Source organism: Dryobates pubescens, chromosome 27, assembly GCF_014839835.1.
Source record: "Dryobates pubescens isolate bDryPub1 chromosome 27, bDryPub1.pri, whole genome shotgun sequence".
In the NCBI taxonomy this organism is placed as follows: Eukaryota; Metazoa; Chordata; class Aves; order Piciformes; family Picidae; genus Dryobates; species Dryobates pubescens.
This window is the reverse complement of record NC_071638.1, coordinates 14,995,926-15,022,060: the sequence shown is the minus strand read 5'-3', so window position 1 is coordinate 15,022,060 and position 26,135 is coordinate 14,995,926. Positions and strand designations below refer to the sequence as shown.

The following is a 26,135-nucleotide window of genomic DNA, read 5'->3' as shown; positions in this document are numbered from 1 at the left end:
CTGTCAGATACCTTCGCCCTAAGTACTTAGAGGCTTATCAGGTAGCCTCTACTGTCTGTTGGTAAACTAAATAGACTGAGCTTCTTAAATCTTCCATTCTAAAGCTGATTATCCAGACCTGAAATTAATGTCCATTTTTCTGAACTCCTTCCAGTTTTTCCAACACCTGATGTACAAATCAGAGCTGGGATACAGTATTTCAGTAAAACTGTATAAAAAGCAATAGGATTCCCCTTCCTCCTACTCCCTTTGGCCTTCCTCATGGCTGCTGTGCACAGGGAGTAATGCTTGAATGAACTTTCTAAGGTAGTTCTTCTGTCCCTATTTATATTCTAGATAGAAATTCTTCCTAACACAACAAATTTAGAATGGACCATGACCACATCTACTTCCATTTGTTCCAAAGGAAAAAAAATTATTATTTTAAACCCTACTGCATAAGCTCAATGTATGATGGAATTTAGGAATTCGGTACCTGTATTTTACAAGAGAAAATCTTGCAGTCATATATTAATTACCCAATTTAAAGCTACTTATTTAAACTACTGTTTCATCCAACAAACCCATCACTTCCAGCCTATTTTGCACTATGGCATTCTGTTGCTCACTTACATATTCACCTCTTGAGGTGCTGGCTGGCCAGAATAATTTTATTTTCCACAAAATCCTGAAGGCACAATGAAAGATTGCTTCAGGCTAGAGGCAGTGTTCCACCAGACAAAAGACAGAGCTGAAGGCTAGCCATGAAGGGTTTACTAATGTTATAAATCTACCCATGCAGTGAAAATTAATTGCCAGTTATAATCTATTACTATATCACTGGCTAGTTTCCCTTCCTATCTTGGATGAAAAAAAACCCAAACCCAGGTAAAATCACAAAGTATCTAGGACAACCATTTCTACAAATAGAAACAAAATGGAAACCCCAAAAAACAGATATTATAAGATCATATCCTATATTATCTGGTAAATTATACATGGTCCTCACTGGCAGAGCAGGCACATAAAAAAGGAAAAAAAAAAGAAAAGATGATGCTAGCGCTGCTTGCATGGGAAATGAGCCTTCTGGAGCAGTAACGTCAAATTCTATTTTTAAGTAGTTTTGAAATTATAGAAAAGCACCATACTAGTATTTGAGGTGATTTTCTAAAATGTAGTGAAATACTGTGAGATTTTTGCTATAAGAGCTGGCCTGTTCACAGAAGCTTTGTTTGGGTAAGTTCTTTCATGAAATATTAACCCAACCAACGTACTTCAAAAGATGGCAGACTTTAATGAGCAGATTTTGGTGCCAATGGGAGCATTATCTTTTAGAAACCAGTAAACACAGTACCAGTCAACCAAGCCATGACCTCTCACAAAGAAAGGCAACTTTTTTTTCTTTTTTTTTTTTTTTTAAATAAATAGATTCTATCTACATATACTCTCATTGTAATCTAGAAATAAGGTATTTTTACTTCCCTTTCTAATCATTATGCAGTAGTATTTCAGTGAGGACTCAATTACAGCCTATCAGCACATGGCAGGCTTTCATTTAACTTCAGTATAGGTAAGATTAGGTTTTTCAGCACCACCCATATTTACATTCAAAGATGCCCCTAAACCCTTTCAGTAACAAATGGATTAACTTCTGCACATAGCTGGTAGAACACTTTGGGCCTTTCCCCAATAAAAGGTGATCCAGAAATGTTATGAGAATAAATAAGTTGATTACAGATAACTTCTTCCTGTTAACTCATTCCCTTTGCCTCTCCTCACACTGACAGGTGGGCTGCAGGCATGAACCACAGTCCATAATATTCCTGTCCTGATTATTACTCAGAGCAGCTGTAATACATGATTTTGAACACAGGGAAAGTCTCTCTCACAGCCTCATTGTATTAAAATTATCATTCACTTGTGTATTGTTTTCATAACACTCTGCTTACACATGGTATGTCAAAAATCTGCCACAAAAAGCCCACATTCAAGGGGTTCTCTGGAAATAAAGTCACACTTTAGAGGAATTTAGACACAACGGACTCACTCTAAGGCTGAAAATATGTAACAGGACAAAGCTGCTTAAAACTTTGATCCCGTAACATACAAATAAATAGGCATAACAGAACTAATACAGAAAAAGAAATGTAAAAGAATGACAAATGCTGTTGCATACACAATATGATAGGTTGTCTTTATTTTTCCTCCTAGTATCAAAACCAGGGCATGATTCCAGAGAACAGATGAGGCTGAAGCCTAATAAAAAAAGGTAATGTCTAAGCATCTGGCGAACAGAGGGCACATGTAAGGAAGAGAGTTAACGACAATTAAGATTTGTCTTTCAAGATTTATGCTATTTTTGCAGTTTAGCAACTACAATTAGTTTTGCTTCCCAGCTCCAAGACAATATCAACAAAATAGCGAGAATTTATTTTATTTTTGCAAATAAACTGCTTTCACTAGAATTCTGTTCTGTATGCTTGTGGTAGGTTGAGAGAGGGCTTAGCTCTCCCTCCTCCACAGAGTAAGAAACCACAGCTAACTCAGTCGAAGAGCAAAAGCTATATATTTACAAGCATATATGGAAAGCAGGTTATATATATATAACACAATATATACAGGTATTTACAATATATACACAGAAATACACAGCAAAGACAAATAACACAACAAAAATCCCTCCCTCAGGGAGGGATCCCCTCTTTGGAACCCCCTCTCTCCCCCCCTTACCTCCCTTTTTCCCCAAAAAGTGGTTAGAGAGAGAGAAAGGCAAGTTACTAAGGAAAAGAGTTGTTAGCAAGCTTCAAAAGCCCATGCAGGATTAGTGTTTGCTTATCTGAAGGCCAAGTCCAGCAGTTCGCAGAAGAAGCAGGCAGGGAGAACAGGCTGAAACACCAAACTCCCCCAACTCCCAAACCGAACCGAACTGAGGAAAAAAAAATTTCCAACCGCTTCACAATCTAAAGCTGAATTTTTGTTTATCAACCAATGAAATTCGTTTAGAATATCAGAATGTTTTGGTTCTAGTACCAAAAACATTAGCCAGTGTGTTCCAGCAGTGTTTGTTCTTAAAGGCACAGCCTCAAACGACCACAATGCTCCTGTGTGCTATATTATCAGATTTGATGCCTCCTTCCTCCACATTAACTAATTGTTCTCTGCCTCTTCCAAATAGCTGCCTGCATGAAATTCTTTAACATTCATGCACTGATTTTTGTCTTCACAACATACATTGCTTATGGCCTGAGGTACATTGCAAGCTCTCCAAAATAAAGACTCTATCTAATTTTTTTGTAAAGCTACACTTTCATACATTTCATGATTTGAATATACTACCCATCTCCTTTGAACTTTTCCAAATATATACTTAATAACAAGGAATTAAAAAAACCCCAAACAAACAAACAGAAAACAAACCCAACACAAACAACCACCAAAACAAACCCAAAACAGGACAACCTCTAACCTTCCAGGAAAGTCATAAAGGTTTACAATAGCTTTGATTTGCCAAAGTGCTTGGAAAACACAGTCAGAATAGTGACAGGAGTCTTGAACAGCTAGAAACAGTAACAGAGGCAAAATAAAATTTGTAGCATTTCCTCTTTCAGCAATGCAGTCCAGAGTAAATTTTTTTTTTTCCTGATGGAGAAGGAACACAAAAATACAGAAAGCTGCATTAACTCTGCAGTTCTCTGGACACCCAGCTTCATGAACAGGGAGTCAGGGAGTGGAATCAGAATGAGGTCATCACAATAAATCAGAAAGTGGTTACTGACTTGCCATGCCACCTAGATACACACAAATCTACAGAGCTGGATAGGCTACACCCAAGGGTGCTGAAGGAGTTGGCAGATGTGCTCGCCAAGCCACGTTCCATTATTTACCTGAACCTCTGGCTAACTGGGGAGGTCCCTATGGAGTGGAGGGTAGCAAACGTAACACCTATCTACAAGGAAAGAAGAAAGGAGGATCCAGGAAACTATAGACCTGCTACTCTGACCTCAGTACCAGGGAAGGTCATAGAGCAGGTCGTCTCAAGTGTCATTACACAACATATTGAGTACAACCAGGGGATCAGGCCCAGTCAGCATGGGTTTATGAAGGACAGGTCCTGCCTAACCCACCTGATCTCCTTCTATGACAAGATGGCTGACTACTGGATGAGGGAAAAGCTGTGGATATTGTCTACCTAGATTTTTGAAAAGACTCTGACATCATTTCCCACAGAACTCTTGTGAACAAACTGGCTGCTCATGGCTTGGATGAGCACAGGATCTGCTGAATGAAGCACTGGCTGCTGAGTGTTGGGACCACTTCTGTTTAACATCTTTATTGATGATCTTGATGAAGACATAGAGTGTGTCATCAGCAAGTTTGTGGATGACACCAAATTAGGTGGGAGTGTTAATCTGCATGAGGGTAGGGAGGCTTTACAGAGGGACTTGGAGAGAGTGGACTGATGGGCCAGCGTTAACAGGATGAGCTTCAACAAGGCCAAATGCCAGGTCACAACCACCTTCAGCAATGCTACAGGCTTGGGGAAGTGTGGCTGGAAAGCTGTCTGGCAGAAAGGGACCTGGGGGTTCTATTTGACAAGCAACTGAATATGAGCCAGCAGTGTGCCCAGGTGGCCAAGAAAGCCAATGGCATCCTGGCTTAGATTAGAAATGCTGTGTCCAGCAGGAGTAAGGAGGTAATCAGCTCTGGCGAGGCCACACCTCCAGTGTTGTGTCCAGTTTTGGGCACCTCAATACAAGAGAGATGTGGAGGTGCTGGAATAAGTGCAGAGGAGGCTAACAAAACTGGAGAAGGGTCTGGAGAATAACTCTTATGAAGAGCAACTGAAGGAGCTGGGGATGGTTAGTTTGAAAGAGAGGAAGCTGAAGGGAGACTTCATTGCTGTCTACAACTACCTGAAAGGACATTGTGGAGAGGCTGGTGCTGGTCTCTTCTCATAGGTAATTAGTGATAGAACAAGAGGGAACAGCCTCAAGCTGTGACTGGGTAGGTTTAGACTGGACATTAGGAAAAAAAAAATCACTGAAAGAGTGGCCAGGCATTGGAATGTGCTGCCCAGGGAGGTGGTTGAGTCACCAACCCCGGATGTGCGTGAAGGTGGTTCAGATGTGGTGCTTGGGGATATTGTTTAGGGATGAACCTTGCAGAGTAGGGTTATTAGTTGGATTTGGTGATCCTGAGGGTCTTTTCCAACCTGAATGTTTCTATGATTCTGTGATTCTCTTTCACAAACTACCTGCAAAGCTTGGTATCATTCACACCCACTGTGCTGTGAGCTATAAGAGTAGCTGAAGAAAACTTACGCCAAGCACTCTATTAAAAACACTATACACACAGGTCACCATAATTTCAAGACCCAAAACTTTTTTTGTTCCCATTTATCCTTTTATTTCTTCATTGCCACGTATTCAGTTTCTTAGTATATTTGCCCAAAGTTCTCCAAGTATACTAAAAAGTCAAAAATAAAAGCATGAATACAAATTGGAACCGCAAAACTTTATGATAGTGTAAAAACCAACCAAATAAACAAAACCCTGAGAGACCCTGAAGAGAAAATCTGAAGGCTTTTTTTCTATCTTTTAGTCAGAAACTTTGCAAGACAATGTGTATAATTTTTTGGGATGACTAACATGGATAATATACAGGGACAGGCAGAAGTTGCTTAAGAAAGGCAGTTGAGGTAAGGGATAAAGCCTTTCAAGTCAAAGGATCAGCTCAATCCTCCTTGTTTGAGAAAACAGTTCTTTCCTGCAGCATTCTACGCTTCCTGTCTCCTGACTTACACAGATGTTTAGATCTACTTAAAGAGATGTGAAAACTTGAGATTAACTTCTTAACTACTGAGTCTGCATCATGAATGGCAGCCATTCCATGTAACACCTCAAAAACATCCTGCTTTCCTGGAAAAGTGCTGCATCATAAAGCATGCCTGCCTGTACCATGAGGGCAGCAACAAACATGCTTTTCCTTGCAAGACAAGCAGAAGCCACACAACCTTTCTTACTGCAGCACTAAGCCCAAGCTCTGAGGATACACTCCCCTGTGCAGCACATCAGCCAGGACCCAGTCCACGATAACTTAATCCTATGGCCTTGGCTCTGGAATCAGGAACCAGAGGTCAGTATCAGTGTGTGACAGATCACATAAGCATATCATCTGCTTGTGACACTCTGCAAAGAACGGAACTACTGAGCTAGAAACCAACAAGCAAACTACTTTCATATCCAACCCGCAATGCGATAGATATGGTCAAAGTATAAAAAGCATCCTGCTGCTATAGCTACTCTTCTTTTTCTCTGGAAAAAAGGCAATATTCTCTGTATTTCTCAATACTGCCTTCTTCAAGGCTTTGAACTTTCTCAAAAGTGCATTATGGATTCAAGCTCAGGGCTGTCAGAGAGCTGCCAGCAGTCTTCTCTCCAGTCATCTACCAAAAGAATCTTTCATTTGAGAACCTGGCTCGGATGCTGACCTGACAGATGCTGAATGGCATCAATTTATCAGTACTGCTCATTATTTTTATCCCATTATTTCTGATACCGAGGACTCCACCCTCTCACATACTGACACAGTATTTTTTGCCCTTTTTGCTTCTACCCTTGATGTTTTTTGCCTCTATTTCCCACAACTAGGTCCAACTTCATCAGTCCTGAACCATTACTTACATAAAACATCCATTTCCTTCACTTTATTCTTGTCTGTCCTAGAATTTGCAAGCAAAAGGAAAGCAGTCTGGAAATGAGGTTACTGCACATTTTGTCTTTTTCCTGCTGCTGACTAAGCTGTGCCATTCCATTCAGTTGAGCTGAACCCACACCTGCAATTTCAGCTTTTTTCCTCCTACTTTTATCTCACTCCTCAAACCTTTTTCTTTTGTATTAATTTCTTTCTCCACAATAGAATGCAAATATTTATTCCAAATGAAATCCAGAAAACACAAGAATGGTTTCAAGTTCTCTCTTCCCACTCTTCCTCACAGCTCTCCTTTCTTCTTCATACCATACATATGGAACATCTGTCCTACTCTCCACTTGTCTTGCTCACATCACCCCAGACCTCAAATCTCCTTTCTCCTTTTGCTCTGGTGGAACAGCAGGATAGCTAATCAGTCTTTCTTATGTCTGGAAGTCTACTTCTGAGCCCTTGCTTCTCTAGCTACACTACTTCTTTTTCTAAGCTCATTATGAACTGTTTGATAACAAATTACACTTCCAATTTGTCTCTAACTTCAGCCTGAATTTCCTTCAGCTGTTGCATGCACTACACTGAAACCATTTTCATTAAAATGTCCAAAAACCTTTTACTATTGCAACATAAAAATAAGTTGGCAATTTCCATCATCCATAACCCTTGTATGTTCTTCATAAAAAATTAAATGCGTTTTTCTCCTTTTGAAGCAGTCATTCTCCTTTTCTGACCTCCATCACTCTAACCTGTCCTGCTTTAGAGGATACTCTGAGGGTCCTTATTCCTCCTTTGTCTTCTTGTATGGCTCCATTGAGCTACACAAACTCACAACAACACAAACAGGTCTCAAATAGAGCAGATTTATGCCCAAGCAAAAAAATCTTAGTCTATCTTTCTGATACCACTTATCACTGAGTAGCTGTCAGCTTCAGCTAAATACAGGTAGAACAGAACTTACATCTTGCGGCAATGGTGGCAGCAAGCGGTGTGATCAATCTGGCAGTATAGGCCTAGAGCCTGACATGGTGGTAGGCCATGCTCAGCATAAGTGCAGAAGTAACTAGCAGCTTAGCAAAACAGTGCTGTGGTAGCAGCATGCAACTTAAGCAGGGCACTGGTAGCTATAAACACAGAGAGTTATCTGGGAATAACAGGATGCGTACCTGCATCAACAACCTCGTGTGTTATTAATAGCTTGACCAATAATCTGTAATAGTACAATGTGTGGTCACTCACGGGGAACCAATGAAGCTATGCCAACGATGCTCTCTGAGTCTATATAAGTTGTAGAAGTTCCCTTCATACGCACTATATTATACTCACTACACTCGCACTATACTCATACAACACTTGTACAATAAAGGAACAATACTAGATCATATTGGTCGTCTGCATTGACTCCATTCTCCATCGCCGACACCTGGCACCCGAACTTGTGATGGGATCCTCGGACTACGATGCTGCTTGACTCAGCATAAGAGGTACATTCCGAGAGATACAGAAAGCTGGTTGAACCAGCACTGCCCTGGTGCTGAAAAAATAAGCAGCATGCGCTCAGAAAAGGAAGTGAATCTCACCAGGAGCCGGTGAGTGACCGGGGAAGAGCATAGGGGAAGCACTCCGAAAAAAAAGAAGAGGCTGTGCTAAACGCCCTCCAAACTATCCTCTCTCTGAGAGATATTACTTACGATTCTGGGATTTTAAAAGGGCTATTAGCCTGGGCCCGGAATCATGATTTTATCCCCACAGCAACCGAAGCTTTTACTTCCGAAGTATGAGACAAAACTGGAGCCCAGCTGTGGGATGAGGTGCTAAATACTTAAAAAGAAGCTTTTTGCTATAGCACCGTGTGGCACACTGTCACATACATTGCAATCTATGATAAAAATAAAAAAGGTTAAACTAAAAAAGCAAAAAAATTAAAACTAAAATTAAAAAAAATTAAAGGAAAAAATATATTTAAAAATTAGAGTTAAAACAACAACAACAAAAGATTAACAAATAAAGTAAATTTTTAAAATAAAATAAAAAAGCAATAAAAATGATTTTTTAAAATTACAGAAATAGATTAAATTTTAAAAAAATATTAAATTTAAAAATTATACAAAAAAATTACAAAAATTACATTTAAATGGTATTAAAAACAGAATTAAAAATTATATTATAAAATAAATAAAAAAGTAAAAAAATTGAAAAAATTTTGAATATAATTTTTTTAAAAATTAAATTGTGAAATAAAATTATAAAAAATAAAAATAAGGAATTAAAAATCATGTTTAAAAATTAAAATATTTAAAAAGAAAAAACAAAGTAAATTAAAATATTAAATAAAAAATTTAAAATTTATTTGAAAAATAAAAATCACATTTAAAAAATTTAAAATTGACATAAAATAAAATTTTAATATAGATTAAATAAAATAAACAAAAAAATTTAAAAAATAAATAAAAATTAAAAATAATTATAATTAAAATTAATTTAAAATATTTTTAAAATAAAACAATACTTTAAGAAAATTAAAATAAATTAGAACAAAAAATTCAAATTAAAAAAATAGTAACAGAATAAAAATAATAAAATTCAGAAAGAAAAAAAGTTTTAAAAATATATCAAGAAAAAAAAAAAGATGTATATTTTATAGCTAAAGGTTTTTAGCAACACCAGCAAGAAATAACTAACCCATGTCAACTGCAATCGTTGCAATAAACAACAGCAGAAGAATCAAGAATATGAAGGAACAGCATTTCCCACAAAACCATCTGAATTAGGACTGATTATTATGATTGCTTGATTGTTGTGCAATTAGAGAAAATGTTCATATGGATTGGTATGTTACCTCACCAGTTTGCCATAGTTTTACACACTTAGAGGGAAAAAACAAAATTCATTATAACACATTGACTTCTCTCTTGATCTGACCATTCTGGCTACATCAATTTTTCCTGTCTTGTATCCTTAGGATAAAGTCTTCTCTAAATATCTTCAGAGTTAATGGTTTGTCCAGGTCTTCACCTCACATGTGTTACTAAAATTTTCTTCTATTTCATTTTGACAAACATTATCCTGCTTGTTCACACTGTTTCAAAAGTTGGTTTTTTCTATACTATCATAAGGATCTACCAATATTCTTTCTATGTCCTACTATATGCAGTCCTCTGACTTTTAAACACTGGGAACAACTCATCTTTGCTTTCCAGACTCCTCTGTCATACCTACATGCTATGGTCTACAACCTACTCGCTATCACACCATTTGCTCACATTTCTAGTTGGTTCTTGATATCAACATTGATTTACAGAAGTTTTAACAACCAGTCCATGTTTTCATTCAAGCCATTCTCTTACAAAACTCACTGCCCTCTGAGCATCACCTTAAAGCTTTCCTCACCGCAGTTCTAAGAAAGCCACTTTGGTTTAGGCTAAAGTCTACCACTTACCATTTGGAAGAATTAAGTACTTTTGTCAATATTAAAATTCCTGCTATGCCACATATTAAAAAAATAGTTCTCTGCAGCAAAACAATTTCACAACACACACACCCTTCCTCCCTGTGTTCATACCCTGCACACTGACAACTAGTCTCTGATGTAGCTGCTAGGCATTAGGATCATGCCAATAACAATATGCCTCCCTAATCGTAGCACTAATAGATTAATTACTTGTAGTCATCCAGATCATTGTACTCCGACTGTCTCCTTTATTAGCCCCAAACAGACAAGGTTTTGGCTCTGGCAGTGGTTGCTGTAATGGTGTGGGTCCAACAAACTTTCCAGATTTAAATCATCAGCAGTATCCTGTCTTGTAACTAAGAGCATCTTAAAAAATAACTGCGTATGTTAACTACCACCTGATAATTGATCTAATCTGGACAATTCCAAGTGGTTGGCCTAAAGGCCACCTGAGAACAGAATATCTATCGAGATTCCAACATGAACATCCTTGATGATTTACACTTCTGTAGATCTCTGTTCCATTCTGACCATTTCAGCTCAGAGTAATGACAAGCTGAGGTGACTTTATTCTGCTACTGGGGAGGTCCAGCATTATTCTATTTTGTCTTGCCAGAGATAACACTTTCAATCCAACAAACTTGTCAAGAACTATTATTTATATGATGTTAGCAGTGCTCAATTCAAACCTAACTTCAAATTCCCAGTCTCTGCTTGACCCCTACGTCTAGTCCCCAGCAGCACGAAGAGAAAGAGTGACTGGACAGAAAACATCCAACACTGTATATCAGACAAAAATATAAACCAAACAAAAAGAAGAGCACAGCAAAGATCACCACATAGAATCAAACCCTATGAACTCTTGCCCTTTAGCAATCATTCTTAGGTCTTGATGTTACTTCATCAGTCACACCTCCGTCTCTTCTCTTGAACACCTGCTCCAAGTGAATGGAAAAGGAAGCAAGCCTAACCTTCTTGGGTACTGTGTGCAGCTCTGTCACAATACAACTGCTTCAGGTGATTCAGGAGGGGCCTGGGGACTAAATGAAACTGCACTGCATGTACATTAGTACCAACAATTGTTCAGAATTTTTGTCTTCAAGTTCTTTGCTACTTCTGACTGATGCTCCTACTCTCAGAAAACTCCAGTTCTTTTTTGCCAAATACTACATATTTTATAAATGCATGCACACAGAAACCAAAAAGCAGGAAGACCAAATAAATCTATATTTTAATTGTTGTCAAGAATACAGATAAATAGGAAGATGTGTGGGGCTTATGGACTGTATTATTAATACAACTTAGTAAAATATGAAAATAAATTGCTGAATAATAGCACATTTCAGAAGTATGGAAGAAATTTCTATTTCTATTGAGTACAAGATGAAGGGCAATCAGAAAGCCCACTTCAGCAGCATCAGTTGCTTTCAAACATAACTTTTAATATGCCATACAAGAGAAGTTATGACAAAACAAATCCCTTAAAATCAACAACATTCAACCACAGAAAAGGATACAAAAGCAGAAAAACAGAGAAATGATGCATGCTTTTCCTCTGCTCTACACTGGTCTCAAGGAACTGTGTGGGATTTCATTTCCAGTTTAAGTCAGCTTAGACAGCTGCAAAGTGTGTCTCTCATCCAGCAAGAGAACCATGAAACACTTCTTGCCACAAGTTGCTGAGACCTCTGTCAAATGCACTTACTGCATCACAACAACATTCACCACAGGTTTTTTGGCATGCAAATTACCTAAAGACATCAGCTTCCCCTGGCATCTTCACAGTATCACAGCAACTAAGGTTGGAAGAGACCCCAAGGATCATGAAGTCCAACCTGTTCCAACAGACCTCACAACTAGACCATGGCACCAAGTGCCACGTCCAATCTCCCCTTGAACACCTCCAGGGACAGCGACTCCACCACCTCCCTGGGCAGCCCATTCCAATGACGAACGACTCGCTCAGTGAAGAACTTTTTCCTCACCTCGAGTCTAAACCTCCCCTGGCACAGCTTGAGACTGTGTCCCCTTGTTCTGGTGCTGGTTGCCTGGGAGAAGAGACCAACCCCCTCCTGGCTACAACCACCTTTCAGGTAGTTGTAGAGGGCAATGAGGTCACCTCTGATCCTTCTCTTCTCCAGGCTAAACAATCCCAGCTCCCTCAGCCTCTCCTCACAGGGCTGTGCTCAAGGCCTCTCCCCAGCCTTGTTGCCCTTCTCTGGACATGTTCAAGTGTCTCGATGTCCTTCTTAAACTGAGGGGCCCAGAACTGGACACAGTACTCAAGTACCATTAACTCCTCAATAAACTTTTTCAAGGACAAACTGAGGAATTTCTGCACCAAGTTGAACTTGGAAGACAGATTCATTAACCTCATCCATGTTCATATAAACTGAAAATCTTTCTTGCTTGTTATTCCAAAATTCTTCTCAATAACAAGTTGTCATGGAATTTATACAGTTTTATGGTGGAGTTAACTCTCTAAGAAATACTCATAAAGATACACTGCTTTTACAGAAGGTGATTGTTTTTAATAATGTATGCAGCATTATAAATATTAACTTTCACCGGGGCTACCAGAAACTTAGAATTTCTGCCTACAGGACTTCTGTGATCTGCAACTTGAACAAAATGTTATTTGAAACATGTTTGCCACAGGATTTTTCATGGTTGCTCATACACCTCAGACTTGGTTAAATGGCCAGCATTTATTGCCTCAAATGTAAAACAAAACCTGATAATGTCCTAATTTTTAATTAACTAGAACAAAAGGACCATTTCAAGGAAAATCACTCAATTTCACAATTCTTGTGTAGTCTTTTTTTTATACAGGGAAACTTACATTTCATCTATAAATAATTAAATGTACAGAGGTAAATCAACAAGAAAATGCACACATTTTCATATCTCAATCAGAATTAGATAGAATAATTCATTTCACTTTCTCTGGTGATACCAGGGCTTGGGGTGCACTCTACTTAACGTATCATTTCCCTTTTTCTCAAGTACAGTTACAAACTACAAGTACAAGGAATGTCAGAGACAGATTATTAGTGACAGTGGTGTCTGATCAGAGAAAAATCACACATGGTTTCCCCCACTAGTCACCAATAGAGGTACCTGAAACTACAGGAAATCTAACATCTTCAGAACAACTGTTGCACAAATACTGGGAGAAATACCACTTGAACTCCATCAAGATATGTGCCACTAGAGTTTTTAAATAAGCAATTTATAGAACAACAGTTTTGGATATATATTCAAAAACATCCAAATCCTGATTCAAAATGGAATATCTGATTAGACAGCCTTATTATTACTCCAATTTTTTTATCAAGTGTGTGGGTTGATGAACTGAAGGTTTCAGAAAACAACTATGTAATTTTAAGGACAAACCATAACTCTGACTAAATTTCTTGACATTATCACAGATAATGTTTCATTCCTCCATTAGATAAGGTGATAGCCATAACCAGGAGCTGCACCAACCCCCTGCAGAAGCTATCCTTGGGGGGAAAAAAAAATTTTAAAATGTTGTAGTCAGATATCACATATTGAACTGATCAGGCATTTGAACACCAGAATGCACACCAGTATTCAATCCCACTGTCCTTTCACATGCTAAATAAAAACCCCATGGGGACCTTTGCTCACTAATTTTATTTCCAGCATAAAGATCAAAACAGTAAGAGAAAGTTTCTCTTGATAACAGCCACAGTTTTATACCCTGCCAACTCTCAGTTCTTTCACTTGTCAAACTTCTGTTGTGTACTACACCTTTTTAAGAACCAGTATCTCTGGAATATCTTATTAGCTTACACGAAAGAGAAAGAAAATGATACAACATTTACTCCTCTCTTTTGCCCACTACAAAAAAACAAAACCAAAACACCAGCTAACGTGGTCCAAGTTCAATAACCTCACCTCTTTATTTTATGGTATGTGTTTTAAATTTTGTCATAATCTTCTTTCCCTCACACCTTTTCCAACATTCCCTACCATCACAAAAAAGTAAAAGATGAAGGTGGCTAAGAAAAACAAGAATGTTTCACAGAATCACAGAATGTCAGGGGCTGGAAGGGGCCTCGAGAGATCATTGAGTCCAACACCCCCTGCCAGAGCAGGATCACCTAGACCAAATCACACAGGAATGCATCCAGGTGGGTCTTGAATATCTCCAGAGAGGGAGACTCCACAACCCTCCTGGGCAGCCTGTTCCAGTGTTCCGTCACCCTCACAGTGAAAAAAATTTTCATGTTTCCATGGAATTTCCTGTGCCTCAACTTCCACCCATTGCCCCTTGTCCTGTCATTGGGCATCACTGAGTTTTTGTTTGATACCTTTTTACAGGAGATAAACAGCACCATCAGCAAGCCACTAATACAGCACACAAACAAACAATTTAAAAAAAAAATCAACTCCAATCCCTATGCTTACATTAACCAGCTGGTTTTGTCTACTCTCCTTTCACCATCTCCTCATAAATAATTTCATGAAAAGCAAGAGAAAGAGAACTAAGCTAGTTTTCTTTTTTCTTATAGAAGTATGCCTTACCCAACCTCCTTAATATCTTCATTTTCCATGAAGGAAATCATCAAGACATTTTTCTGAAGAATAAAAAACAAATGCTGAAAGCAAAACTAGTAAGTATCTCTTTAATTTTGTTCTGATGTTGTCAAAGGATTTACCGAAAAAAGTTTTCCATCAGATTACTTATGTGGGATGTCAAAACAGGAAAAATATATTGTAAACAGCTATCCAATAGGTTTAAAACTCCAGCCTACATGTGTAGTTGTGACATAAAATTGTCAAGTTTGAGCCTTCGTAACAATGACAGAGTCTCTAATTTTAATATAACAGAGTAGATTTTTTTTTTTTTTTATGTAAGATACTTAACGAAAATGCTATCCAAGACAAAACACACACTTCATCAGATTGAAACCTCAATAATAAACCCACTGAACTGAGCAACTGAAGCTGACTACCCCGATACCTATCTAAATCCCACAGGTCATATTAACCCTGCTGTAGTACACGAAGACACATAGGTCATCTTTTCGTCCTTCACAGCCTGCGCCTACCTAGAAATACTCACAGCACTTAATACTTACACATTTACTAAAATGATTATTTAGTATGTATGCATGTATGTAAAACCAAAGCATTCACATTCTTCTATTATGTTCTTAAATATTGTATAAAGGAAACATATGCCTCAAAAATTAATCTAAAATCAGTCTTAGGCAATGAATGAAAATCAGACATTACGGTATCTCTCTCAGGCAGTTACTGAGACTTTTTACAGGACACAAACTGTCAAATAAATATAGACTCCTGTTGCTATGCATGCTATCTTCAAGAAAAATCTCCAATTCTTCGAATATACCACTCAACGTTTTAAAAATCAATATAAACTCTAAATATTTCTCCAATTCTGATAACGTCTTTCTTAGCTAACTTGTTGGTAGTGATCTGTCAGATAAGTTACACAATACTATTTCTGTTTCCTGATTAGATAAGCAGATGAGTTTTGGGTTTTCTTCTCGCACAAACATTTATGCAATATTTTTTTTTCCTTTCCTGTGAACACTTGCAACTTGGTAATCCCTTCTCCACAAATCTATATGCTCGTAAAAGTCAACCACAGACGTACTGCATTTGCTAAAGGACCACACAGAGTAAGCATTAGCATGCAAAAAGCAATTCTGTTGACAAAACTGAGCAAATATTCAGGAAGTTTCTCTCCCTCTATGCCGCCTACATATACACTGTACAATAAGGCAAAGCAGTCAGCAATATTTCTACGTCTTTACTTCTGCCCTAAAGATGAGGCACAGAGAACACCTGGCCTCAGTGCATCTCTTGCATTACAGAAATGACCAGCATAGCCAGCCTGTGACCCACCTGCTGAGGTAGGTGCTAATAAGTATCAACTACTTCAGCAGGCAGATATTTGGCAGTTTCTCCCCACTACCATCCAGGAACGCTGTCTCCCAGTTCCTCACATGGGTCAACAGGAGGAAGAGCAGCCCATCAGTCTAAACACATATAGAACACAACCCAAAGGAGGCAGCAGTGAGGGATGAAGCGAGCTGCAGGCACTTTTTGACATAGTTTTTTTCTACAAAACCAAAACTTTGTGGTCTGGAGACCACCATCCTCCCACCCCTTCCCTCCACCACATTCTCCACACACAGTTTCAGTAATCTAAAAAGGCTCCTTGCTTAGCTGTTTAAAAGGAAACAGCCATATAAATCTGGTCATATCAATCACCAGCTGACAAAATATAGAAAAATACTACAAGTAAAATAGATCAAACTTTTTACTATCAAACAGGACAGTAACTTTTGGTACTGTCCATCCATCCATCATCCCCTAGTTACCTTATACAAGTCTGATTTTTCTAAGACCCCACTTATAATCTCATGGCACTACAAATGACACATGAAACCCTATTCAAACAGATGAAACTGCAAAGAAAAATGGGTTTGGTTTGGTGTTAAGACCTACCTCCACCACAAGCCTTATTTATGAACAAAACAGGCAAAAATTCAATGTGTCACATGACAGCTGTGTGCAAGATCAGAATTAGCACACAAGAATCCCTGAAAGTACATGAGCAATATTTTCTGCAGACCAGCCTAACCCTTGAAATTTTCTCCCGCCTCTCTTAGTAAGGATAGTGAGGCTCAAGGAAGACTTAGAGTAAGTGCTCAAACACACAGATGGTTGTGGTGAAAACATCTGTATTAGAAGACAGTTTAAGTGAATACAGTAGAAATATTTCAACACATACTAATTTATTCAAACTTTGTAGAAGCTCTTTCTAAGTGATCTAAAGCAAGCTACTACTTGGAAGCAATAAAATTCCCCAAGGTTTTCCTTTCCTCAGTAACAGTCAGGTTTGTTTTTTTAAACTGTATTGCAGTGTAAGTACTATAAAAGCTACTAAGTGTTTCACACTTGTCACCATCATGATGTCCACAATGAAATTATGCTTGGTTTGAAAAGACTTTTGCTGGACAGCAAGTTTAAATAGAGCTCCTCTGATGGAGTCTCTAACCTCCCCCAAAACAAACAATGAGAGAATATAGTTTATAATCTAAACTGAATTTTCTAAGAAACATCTTGCATGTTAGTCATGACTAAGAAATAGGAACATGCTTCCATCTTTATGTCTCAAGTAAGCATATAGGAATTTGTGTTCAAGGACTTCTAGGCATACAACATGTATCTCAACAAATTAAGCTCCTTATCAAGGCCAAGCTCCAGTAGCAAGATTTTTGTTTGGTTTTGAATCAAACATATGTTCAACATTACTGAGAGATACATAAACTGGTTTGAGCCTTGAACCTTTTGCCTAGATACATACTACCTGAAAATCTCAGTTCTGTCTCTAACTTACTTTTGCGCTGGCAAAACAGAGAGGTTCGGGCACGTAAGTATCAACACAGGAACACAATCAAGCGTGACATCTCTATAATGGTCTTCTGAACGGGACATTTTATGGCATTCTAAGCGATGTGTACTTTTTATAGCTTATCACACAAATCTATGTTACTGATTAATTAATTCTTGTTTGGAAAAGCAAAACGTTCTGTTAAGCTGCCAAGATGCTCAAAGTTAAACACATGTGTAATGATAACTACAATGTAATGAGAACACACATTATGACAGTACAGGTAATAGTGGGATTCCTCTCAGCTTTAGTGAGGTCACACTGAAGTTTCACCATAATGAGACTGTTCATTATGAACTGCCTTCACAAGAAATATTTGGGTATGTACACTGCTCTCCTAAGAGAACAGAAATGAACAGCTACAGTGAAGTACAAACAAAACCATTTCACTAGTGGCACTCTGTTACCCCAGCATGACACTAACAATGCATGTCACAGGCTAAACACGTGAACTTGATGTGCCTATGCTCAACGCTCAAGTTTCTCCTCTCACAACTGACAGAACTGTGTCAGGTACAGTGTATAAGAAAATACCATTAGCCTGGAATTCATCTGTTCATACTTACGGTACCAGAAAACCCTGTGGCCCAAATCACAGAATCACCAAGGCTGGAAGAGACTAACCCACACTTCCTAAGTTTATCTATGAAGATATTACAGAGGACAGTCAAAGTCTTGCTGAAGCTGAGGTAGACAACATCCACTGCTCTCCCCTCATCCACCCAACTGGTCACACCATCATTAGAAGGCTATCAGATTAGTCAAGTGTGATATCACAGTATCACCTAGGTCGGAAGAGACCTCAAAGATCATTGAGTCCAACCTGTCACCACAGACCTCATGACTAGACCATGGCACCAAGTGCCACGTCCAATCCCCTCTTGAACCCCTCCAGGGACGGTGACTCCACCACCTCCCTGGGCAGCCCATTCCAATGGTGAACAACTCTCTCAGTGAAGAACTTTCTCCTCACCTCCAGCCTAAACTTCCCCTGGTGCAGCTGGAGACTGTGTCCTCTTGTTCTGGTGCTGGTTGCCTGAGAGAAGAGACCAACTCCCTCCTGACTACAACTCCCCTTCAGGTACTTGTAGACAACAATAAGGTCTCCCCTGAGCCTCCTCTTCCCCAGGCTAAACAACCCCAGCTCCCTCAGCCTCTCCTCACAGGGCTGTGCTCAAGGCCTCTCCCTTGTTGCCCTTCTCTGGACACGTTCAAGTGTCTCAATGTCCTTCCTAAACTGAGGGGCCCAGAACTGGACACAGTACTCAACGTGTGGCCTAACCAGTGCAGAGTACAGAGGCACAATGACTTCCCTGCTCCTGCTGGCCACACTATTCTTGATGCAGGCCAGGATAAATGACCTATTATATTCGGTTTGCATAGCTTGCATGGTTTAGCCTAACATAAAATACTAGATGTTCACTGAATGAAAGAATATGACTTTAGCTGAAGTAAATGAACTCAAAGATCATGATTTTGGATTCCCCCCTGTGAATGAATGTTCTTCTCTACAGATGTTATAGATAATATAGTGTTTGAAGTTGATGAAAAAGGTCTCTGTACTTATCTTCACAAAGAAGCAAGTGAAACATTGCACCAAGGGACAGGTCCTCAAAAAAAATGCAATATGGCCACTGATGTGTAGCTGTCTTTTGCTTTAAAATCACCTTATCTTCTACCACATCTGTCAGCTGCACACATACACCTGTTATAATCGGACTTCAAAAGAAGTTGACGCAGTGACTGTAATCTGTGTGTATCCAACCCTGAAACATTCTTCAAGGCAAAGAGATCTATACAGCATTGTCAAGGCCAAACCAGTCATACACAGCCACCAAGAGACAGGATAGGTGGAGAGGTGTACCAGCACTATCCACTTACCTTCTTTATTAAGCCTCATAACCTCCCTGTTTTTTCCACCCTCCTTTCCAGTCTCTTCTAGATCCACACCTGCAGAAGAGAAGCAGAGTCAGGAAGCATCGAGGGCCCAGAGGTGTGCATTTATTGTTCAGCGAGGGGAGGGAGAGAGGTGAGGAGGTGAGCAGTGTTTCTACTTGCAACAGCAGAAGCACAATGGTCAGAGCATCTGCCAGAGAGCCGAACGCCCGGGCCCCCGCAGCAGCTCCCTCCAGGCCCCCGCGCAGCATTCTTCGGCCCCTCTGTGCCGCGCATCCGCCCCCTTCCCCCACCGCGGCGCCGGCCCAGCGGCGGAGCCCGCCCTGCGGGGCAGCGGCACGGCGCGGCGTGCGCCAGCGCCTCCCGCACACATGGCACCGGGGGCTCGGCGCGTCAGCTGTGCGCCCGGAGGGGCGGCACCTCCCGTCGAGCGGCTCGACCCCGGGAGGCGCGAGGGGGTGGGGAACCAGGGCCCTGCCGGGCCCCCGACCCCTGGCCCCGCCGCCCGTGCGTGCGCTCCGGGGGAGGGGAGCGGCGTGCCGAGTCGCGAGCCGGTCCCTGCCCTTACTGTGCGGGGGGGCGGCGCCGTGCGCGTGCGGGGGGGCGGCCTCCCGCACCCAGGCGGCCCAGGGCTGGCCCAGGAACGCCTCGGGACTGGGCACGGGCCGCTCCAGGGCCGCCATGGCGCCGCGCCTGCTCCTGCCTCCTTGTTGCTTTTCCCGTTTCCTTCGGCGGCGGCGGCGGCGGCGAGCGAGCGAGCGAGACACGGGATTCGAGAACGCCGCACGTCATCCTCGGGACGTTCCGCCGCCCACACGGGGGTAGTGTCAGCCCCTGCTCCCTATCAGATCGGGCTCCCCGCCGCCCAGCGCGCATGCCCGCGCCCCCCGCGCCTGCGCGTTGCGCCCCGCGACGCCGCCAGCAGCCAGGCCCGCCGCCCGTCCCGAGCCGGTCTCCGGATCTGTTGCTGTGGGGCGCTTTCCGGCTGCGCCCCCGTGCAGTGTCGCCCCTCGGTCCAGCTCGGTTTGGCCTGGACCGGCTCGGCTCGACCAGGCCCGGCGCAGTGGAGGCGCCACCGCGCGCAGCGGAGCGGGACCGGCGGCCACAGAGCCTCATCGGGAAAGGCAGCCGCTGGGTTTGCGCACCCTGGCGTTACGCGCCCCGCGTCTCGCAGCGCCCCGCAGTAAGTCCCAGGGACGCGCTTTCGGTAATAGCGGTGCGGGCCGTTCGGCTCAGAAATGGCCCTAGGCTGCGGTGTCGGGGCCCTCTCCTCCCCCTGACTGCTTCCAGCTGCGCTCCTGTGAATCACCTATAACCACAGCCATTTTGTTGTCCAAATACTGCCTGATCTGTGTCTGAGCACAGGCTTAGTCTGTTTGCAAAATGATTCTCTTTTTTTTTTTTGTTTTGTGTTCTAGGCTATGATTCAGCGGCTCTGGACTCACAGGAGGTCCCGCTCCTCTCATAATACCGAGGCTTTCATCTTGCTATACACAACTTAGGGGTTGTACATGCTTTTCATTTAATTTTAAGACTCTCATTTTTGTTTATTTTGGTAAAAATGAGTATTTGCATACTACCTATTTTGGGTAACCAGTTACAGTAAAAGCCTATTGCTCCAGCTCACACAAATGAAGTCAAACACCACTGGTGAAGGACTTGGTTTCATTGAGGCAACCTCACTTGACCCCATGTGCAGCCCTAGCAGGTGTACTGGCAGTTGAAGTTTATGGTTCAACAGACACTTCCTTGGAGTGGTGGTGTGGGCTTTACATAGTCCCATCCTACCTCTCTTCCCAGTCATCTGTTTAAGGCCCTTTGTCACCATTCAGTTTTTACTGTTTCAAACTGTGTGGGACAGCTCTGAAGCACAGCATGGAGTTAATGTAGACCCAAGTGAAAACAACATTTAAGGCCTGCTCAAGGGTTTGAGCAGTGGACAGAGGAGCAGGACAGGAGTTGCTGAAGTCAGCACTGCTGCCTGCAGAAAGGTACATGCTACTACAGTCTATGGTGGAACTAAGGAAATTGCTTACAAGCTCATTAAGGCTTCACAGTGTTAAAATGGAGAAAGGTTTGGGGCAAAGAACAAACATCCTTTTCACTTATATACACTCTCAACGGATGCAGTATTAAATACAGATAGTGTTCACACTCCACCTCTTCTAAAAAGCAGCTGGAAAATAAAGTTTCATCCTAAATACCTGGAGGCAAGTCTGGGAGCTTTTATGCTGAAGGGCTTGTCCAGAGTGCCTCCACTTACGTAACGTTAGCTACCTGGAACTACAGGAACATGAAACAAGCAGAAGGCTCACTAAGGTGTGCCTCAGGAGGAAAACAGTCAATTGCAGGAGGCTTACTAGCAACCACTATGAAGTAGCCATAAGATGTGTGACCTTAGATATCCTGTACATGGGATTTCCAGAATCAGGAAGGGTAGTCATGGTATAATACAATGGTATAAGACCTATTCTGTAAGTACAGTTCTAGCCACCAGTTTAAATAAATACTCCTACAAAATAGTGTGTAAAGGGTTATCAGAATGGTCAGAGAAATTGCGTGTCTGTCATATGAGAAGAGCTTGACTTAGTCTAGCAAATTTCAGCAGGGAATTGATATGACTGATACATTTAATTATAAAGAGACCTAATCATCCATGAGGAAGAAAAAATAAAGAATGGATATAAACTGCTTACACTGAGGTTGAAAGCTCTTCTCACCTGTATGTAAAACTTTTTGGTCAGGAATAGCATGATGGAATTCTTCAGGAAAAATTATAAATAGCATGAAGTTAATAGTCAACCATGTTTGGCACCTGTGCTCAAATTCACTGCAAGATAGTGAGCAAAAGTCTTGCCAGCAGTCAAATAGTCTCATAATTAAAGAAGTTAACACTGCACAGCTTATACTGTAACACTTCTGTAATTACCCAAGGTGTATCTGGAGAGAAGATACAAAAGAAAGGCATGTGAGCACCTAGGGAATCCCCATCAATGAAAATTAATGTAAGGTTTCAGGCAAGTATATGTGGATGAAAATCTAACTAGTTAGTAATCACCTCCATAGGATAGAGAAGCAATAAAGCAATCCCTAACCACATAACTGAAGGGAAACTTTTCTACAAGCCGCACAAAAACATAAATAAACTTTCCAAATTTAATGTGGCAGTAATCTGCATGCTGCTTACCATTCTGCAGAACTACAGTCTAGGCTCTGACAGAAATATACTACAGGAAGGAAAGCTAGTATGAAATCAAAGATGTACCAGTTCCTTCCTAAAAAGGAACAATCCAGTGATTTGCAGTTTTACAGAATGGTTTTCAAAGATTTCCTGAAGGATTTCCTCCTCCCTGCCATATGTATTCAAGAACAGCATTGTTGTTAAACAAATGGGTCCACAATCAACAGGAGAGATACGTCTGACTTTCCATTGATCAGCATCCTTTGGAAAGTTCAAGTTCTGCTTTCCTCATGACCTGCACCAGGGAATGAACCCCCTACCCTCAGCAAACTACAGGGCTGTAGTTGTAGGATGCAAGTCCTGGAGCTGCAGAAAATTAGCCTCTTTTCTGTGCCAGGGCTCCTCCCCAAGAACACTACTATCCCTTCAGATTGGAGCCAAATCAAAGTAGCGTATGTGGCATGGACAACTGCATTATGGTCTAGAGCCCTTCAGTGAAATAGGGAGAGAGCTCATCCAACGTTGTGGAAGTTTTTCCTGTGCTTTGGAATATACGTAGCTCACTGTTGTGAATGCAAACTTGGGCTGTGGCTTTACTGTAGCAAGAGCATTCAGATGATTTCTTTACATTTCCTGGCATCTGCCTTCCTCTTTCAAATTTTTTATATTAATCAATGGATCCAAAAGGGTGGAGAAGAAAAAAAGAAAAAAGGAGGGAAAGGCACAAACATGATCACAGATGACTTGTTTCCATAGGAAATGTGTAAAGAACCCTGTATATGAAAGCACAGATTAAACATCCTCCGTTTCTTTCCCACCTGCTCACCAATACAGAAATTAAATAGTTCTATGCCTTGAACAAGTCACTCTGCCATTAAAAAAAAAAAGTTAGTCCGGAAAGGTACATTTTTCCCTCCCCAGTCCCTCTGGATCTTGTTTTATGTCAACTGCCAAGTAGAGGTTTCCTTTTACTCTGTGGTTTTTCAGAATTGAATATAATGCAGCCTTGGTTACAACTTCTAAATACTACATGGAATTTAAAAAGTAAACTATAAGCAAGTTAATAAGTAGCAAGATACGCACAAAACCTTTAATCTTCTTAATCCAGGTCTTTTAATAAGATGATCTCCAAATGCAAGTTTTCTGCGAAGTAATCAGGAGATATAAATCATATGTTCCTATATCTACTTACTGGAATTATAGTTAAAGACTTGGGTTTTAACTTGACAGCAAAAGTTGCAACATTTAAAAGAGATCCAAAACTCTGTATCTATCTTTGGCTCACATGGAGATTAGTCCAGCATTTATATAATGCTCAAGTTCTGATGTTAAGAGAGAACAAACTAAACAAGCAGTTCTCAAATATGGCTATCAGGAACATCAAGGAACATCATCTGTAGTCACCATGTACGAGTAAATAATGACATGATTCCATTTCAGCTCCACTGTCAAGACACCGAGAAACTATCATGAATTTGCTGAAGGTGCATCTGTAGTCACAGCAGCAAAAATTTGTTGCACTGTGCTTTACGTCAAATATACCTGGCAATATGTGCACCAGATGGTTTTAAATGGACTACAAAAGTTTTACAAAAAAACTACCTGTATGAGGCTTCAGTATTATACCAGAATTATAAACATATGATGTTCTTGTGACAAGATCATTATGATTGAGACAGTTTGGCAAGAGACTCTCTAGTACTTCTCAGGATCCTATTTTGCAGTGGATTTACTACAATGGTGGTTTATCTTATATAGCAGAAATTATTACATAGCAGTTTTATGATAAGCCAAGGTATCTACTTCGGTGGGAATGGAACAGTAAATGGCTGTCTTAAAAGACTGTCTTAAACACAGGTGGTGATGGAGTTTGCATAAGAAAAGCAGCAACAAGCTATCTGGCTGTCAGTCACAGAAATACAAAAATTTCAATCCTCTTCCAGGATTTTGAGAAGTGTAAAACTAACGTATATGTTGACTTGTGTGAAAATAGTGGATTTTTATACTCTTGCTAATTTTAACCTGTGGCTTATCCTGTAGTTCCTTTTTCCACAGTGGATAAACAGGGCTACCTCTGCATCTCAGAGATACTGGATCTCTGCATCTCAGAGGTACTGGAGAAGTTCATATTGAGAAGATGCAAAGCCCACCAGATACATACTCCTGACTTTCTCTGGTGAAATTGATTCTGAAAAACTTCTTTTTTATTTTTTTTTTCTTACAGTGTAGCATCCAAATCTGCTATATGATAGAGTACTAAATTCATTAAACATAACAGATACTTCAAAAGTCCTGCATCTATGCATACAGGATGGTCATTGAAATAGCTCAGCACTTAACAACACAAATATTAAAGCCACTATGAGCCTTAGAGCCACATTGACCAGAAATTCAGTCCCTGTACTATTTCTTATCTCTTTGTATTTTCAGAAGGTGTCTAAAACAGCATGTCAGTGCCATCATAAAAGATGAGCCAGAAAACTGTGTTAAATAGACACTTGTAGCAGAGGAATCTATATTAATGTCCTCTGAAATAACAAGAAAAAGAAGTCTAAATTAAGCCTTTGGTTCCATCTTGGCCAAAGAAGCCAGCACTTAAAAAAGAAACAGAAAAATGGAGAACTGCAAAATAAAGTGAGATACTCTTGTAATTCTAACAAAAGCATATTTCTCAAACAAGTGTTGCAAAATGTTACCAAAAAAGGGTCAGTAACTGTTGTAGAAAACAACAGTTACTACGTATTTCAAACCCAAAATAATTGCGCAATCACTGTGATAAAATAAAGTACATCTCCTTTGGTTCTTTATTCTAAACAATTTTGCTCAGGCATTGATTGTAGTCTAAATACACTGACATTGCACTGTCCTGCAGCTAATCTATTCTACTTTTCAAGGGGACAATTTCTCTTGTCTACTGTATTACCACAGCTGGAGTGTTTGCAATACCAAACTAGTAACAGTAACCATCAGTGTATCATAGGACTGCTTTGTGTAGTGTAGACATGCATCTTCACTACATGTGGGGACTTACCAATTGCTTGTAAGTAGCAAACCAGTTTGATTATTTTTTTTTTTCTGCAACAGTTTCAGGTTTATCCAGGAGCTGAGAGTTCATTTCAAACATACAACTGTCAAAAGATTTCAGAACCTCAAGGTGTGATTAGAGCCAGTTCTTGAAAGCAGAGAGGCCAGGTCCTCCCTGCTACTTGATGGATTTAGGGCCCAAATATAACCTCCGAAGGCACCATAGTTTGATCCTTACTCAAAACTCTTGTCTGGAGGTCCTTAAATTTTCAGAGTCAGGCTGAAGTAAAATACTGAAGGACAGCCCATCCAGGCTGGAATATGAAAAAAAAAACAACACAATAGAACAAACCAGTTACTAAACACAAACTCCTCTTCCTCCTTGTGTGGAACTGGAATTTTATTGTACATGTGCTAAATCTGAGCACCTTCATTTTTACTTG

At 40.4% G+C, this 26,135-nt stretch overlaps 1 protein-coding gene across 3 annotated transcripts in view; it reads right to left on the bottom strand.

The window, feature by feature from the left end:
* Positions 1 to 20,333, bottom strand: part of ATXN7L1 (ataxin 7 like 1) — a 140,515-nt gene extending 120,182 nt beyond the window's left edge. For 2 of the 3 annotated variants that reach the window (XM_054173800.1, XM_054173801.1), the window contains exons 1-2: positions 20,056 to 20,333; positions 19,473 to 19,541 (exon numbers count right to left, since the gene is read on the bottom strand). In XM_054173800.1, coding sequence (XP_054029775.1) covers positions 19,473 to 19,541; positions 20,056 to 20,170 — 184 coding nt within the window. In that variant the 5' untranslated portion in view covers positions 20,171 to 20,333. Of the gene's footprint in view, positions 1 to 19,472; positions 19,542 to 19,645; positions 20,021 to 20,055 lie in introns of those variants that run through there. The other variant, XM_054173799.1, reaches the window with a different exon arrangement.
* Between the last annotated feature and the right edge of the window lie 5,802 nt (positions 20,334 to 26,135).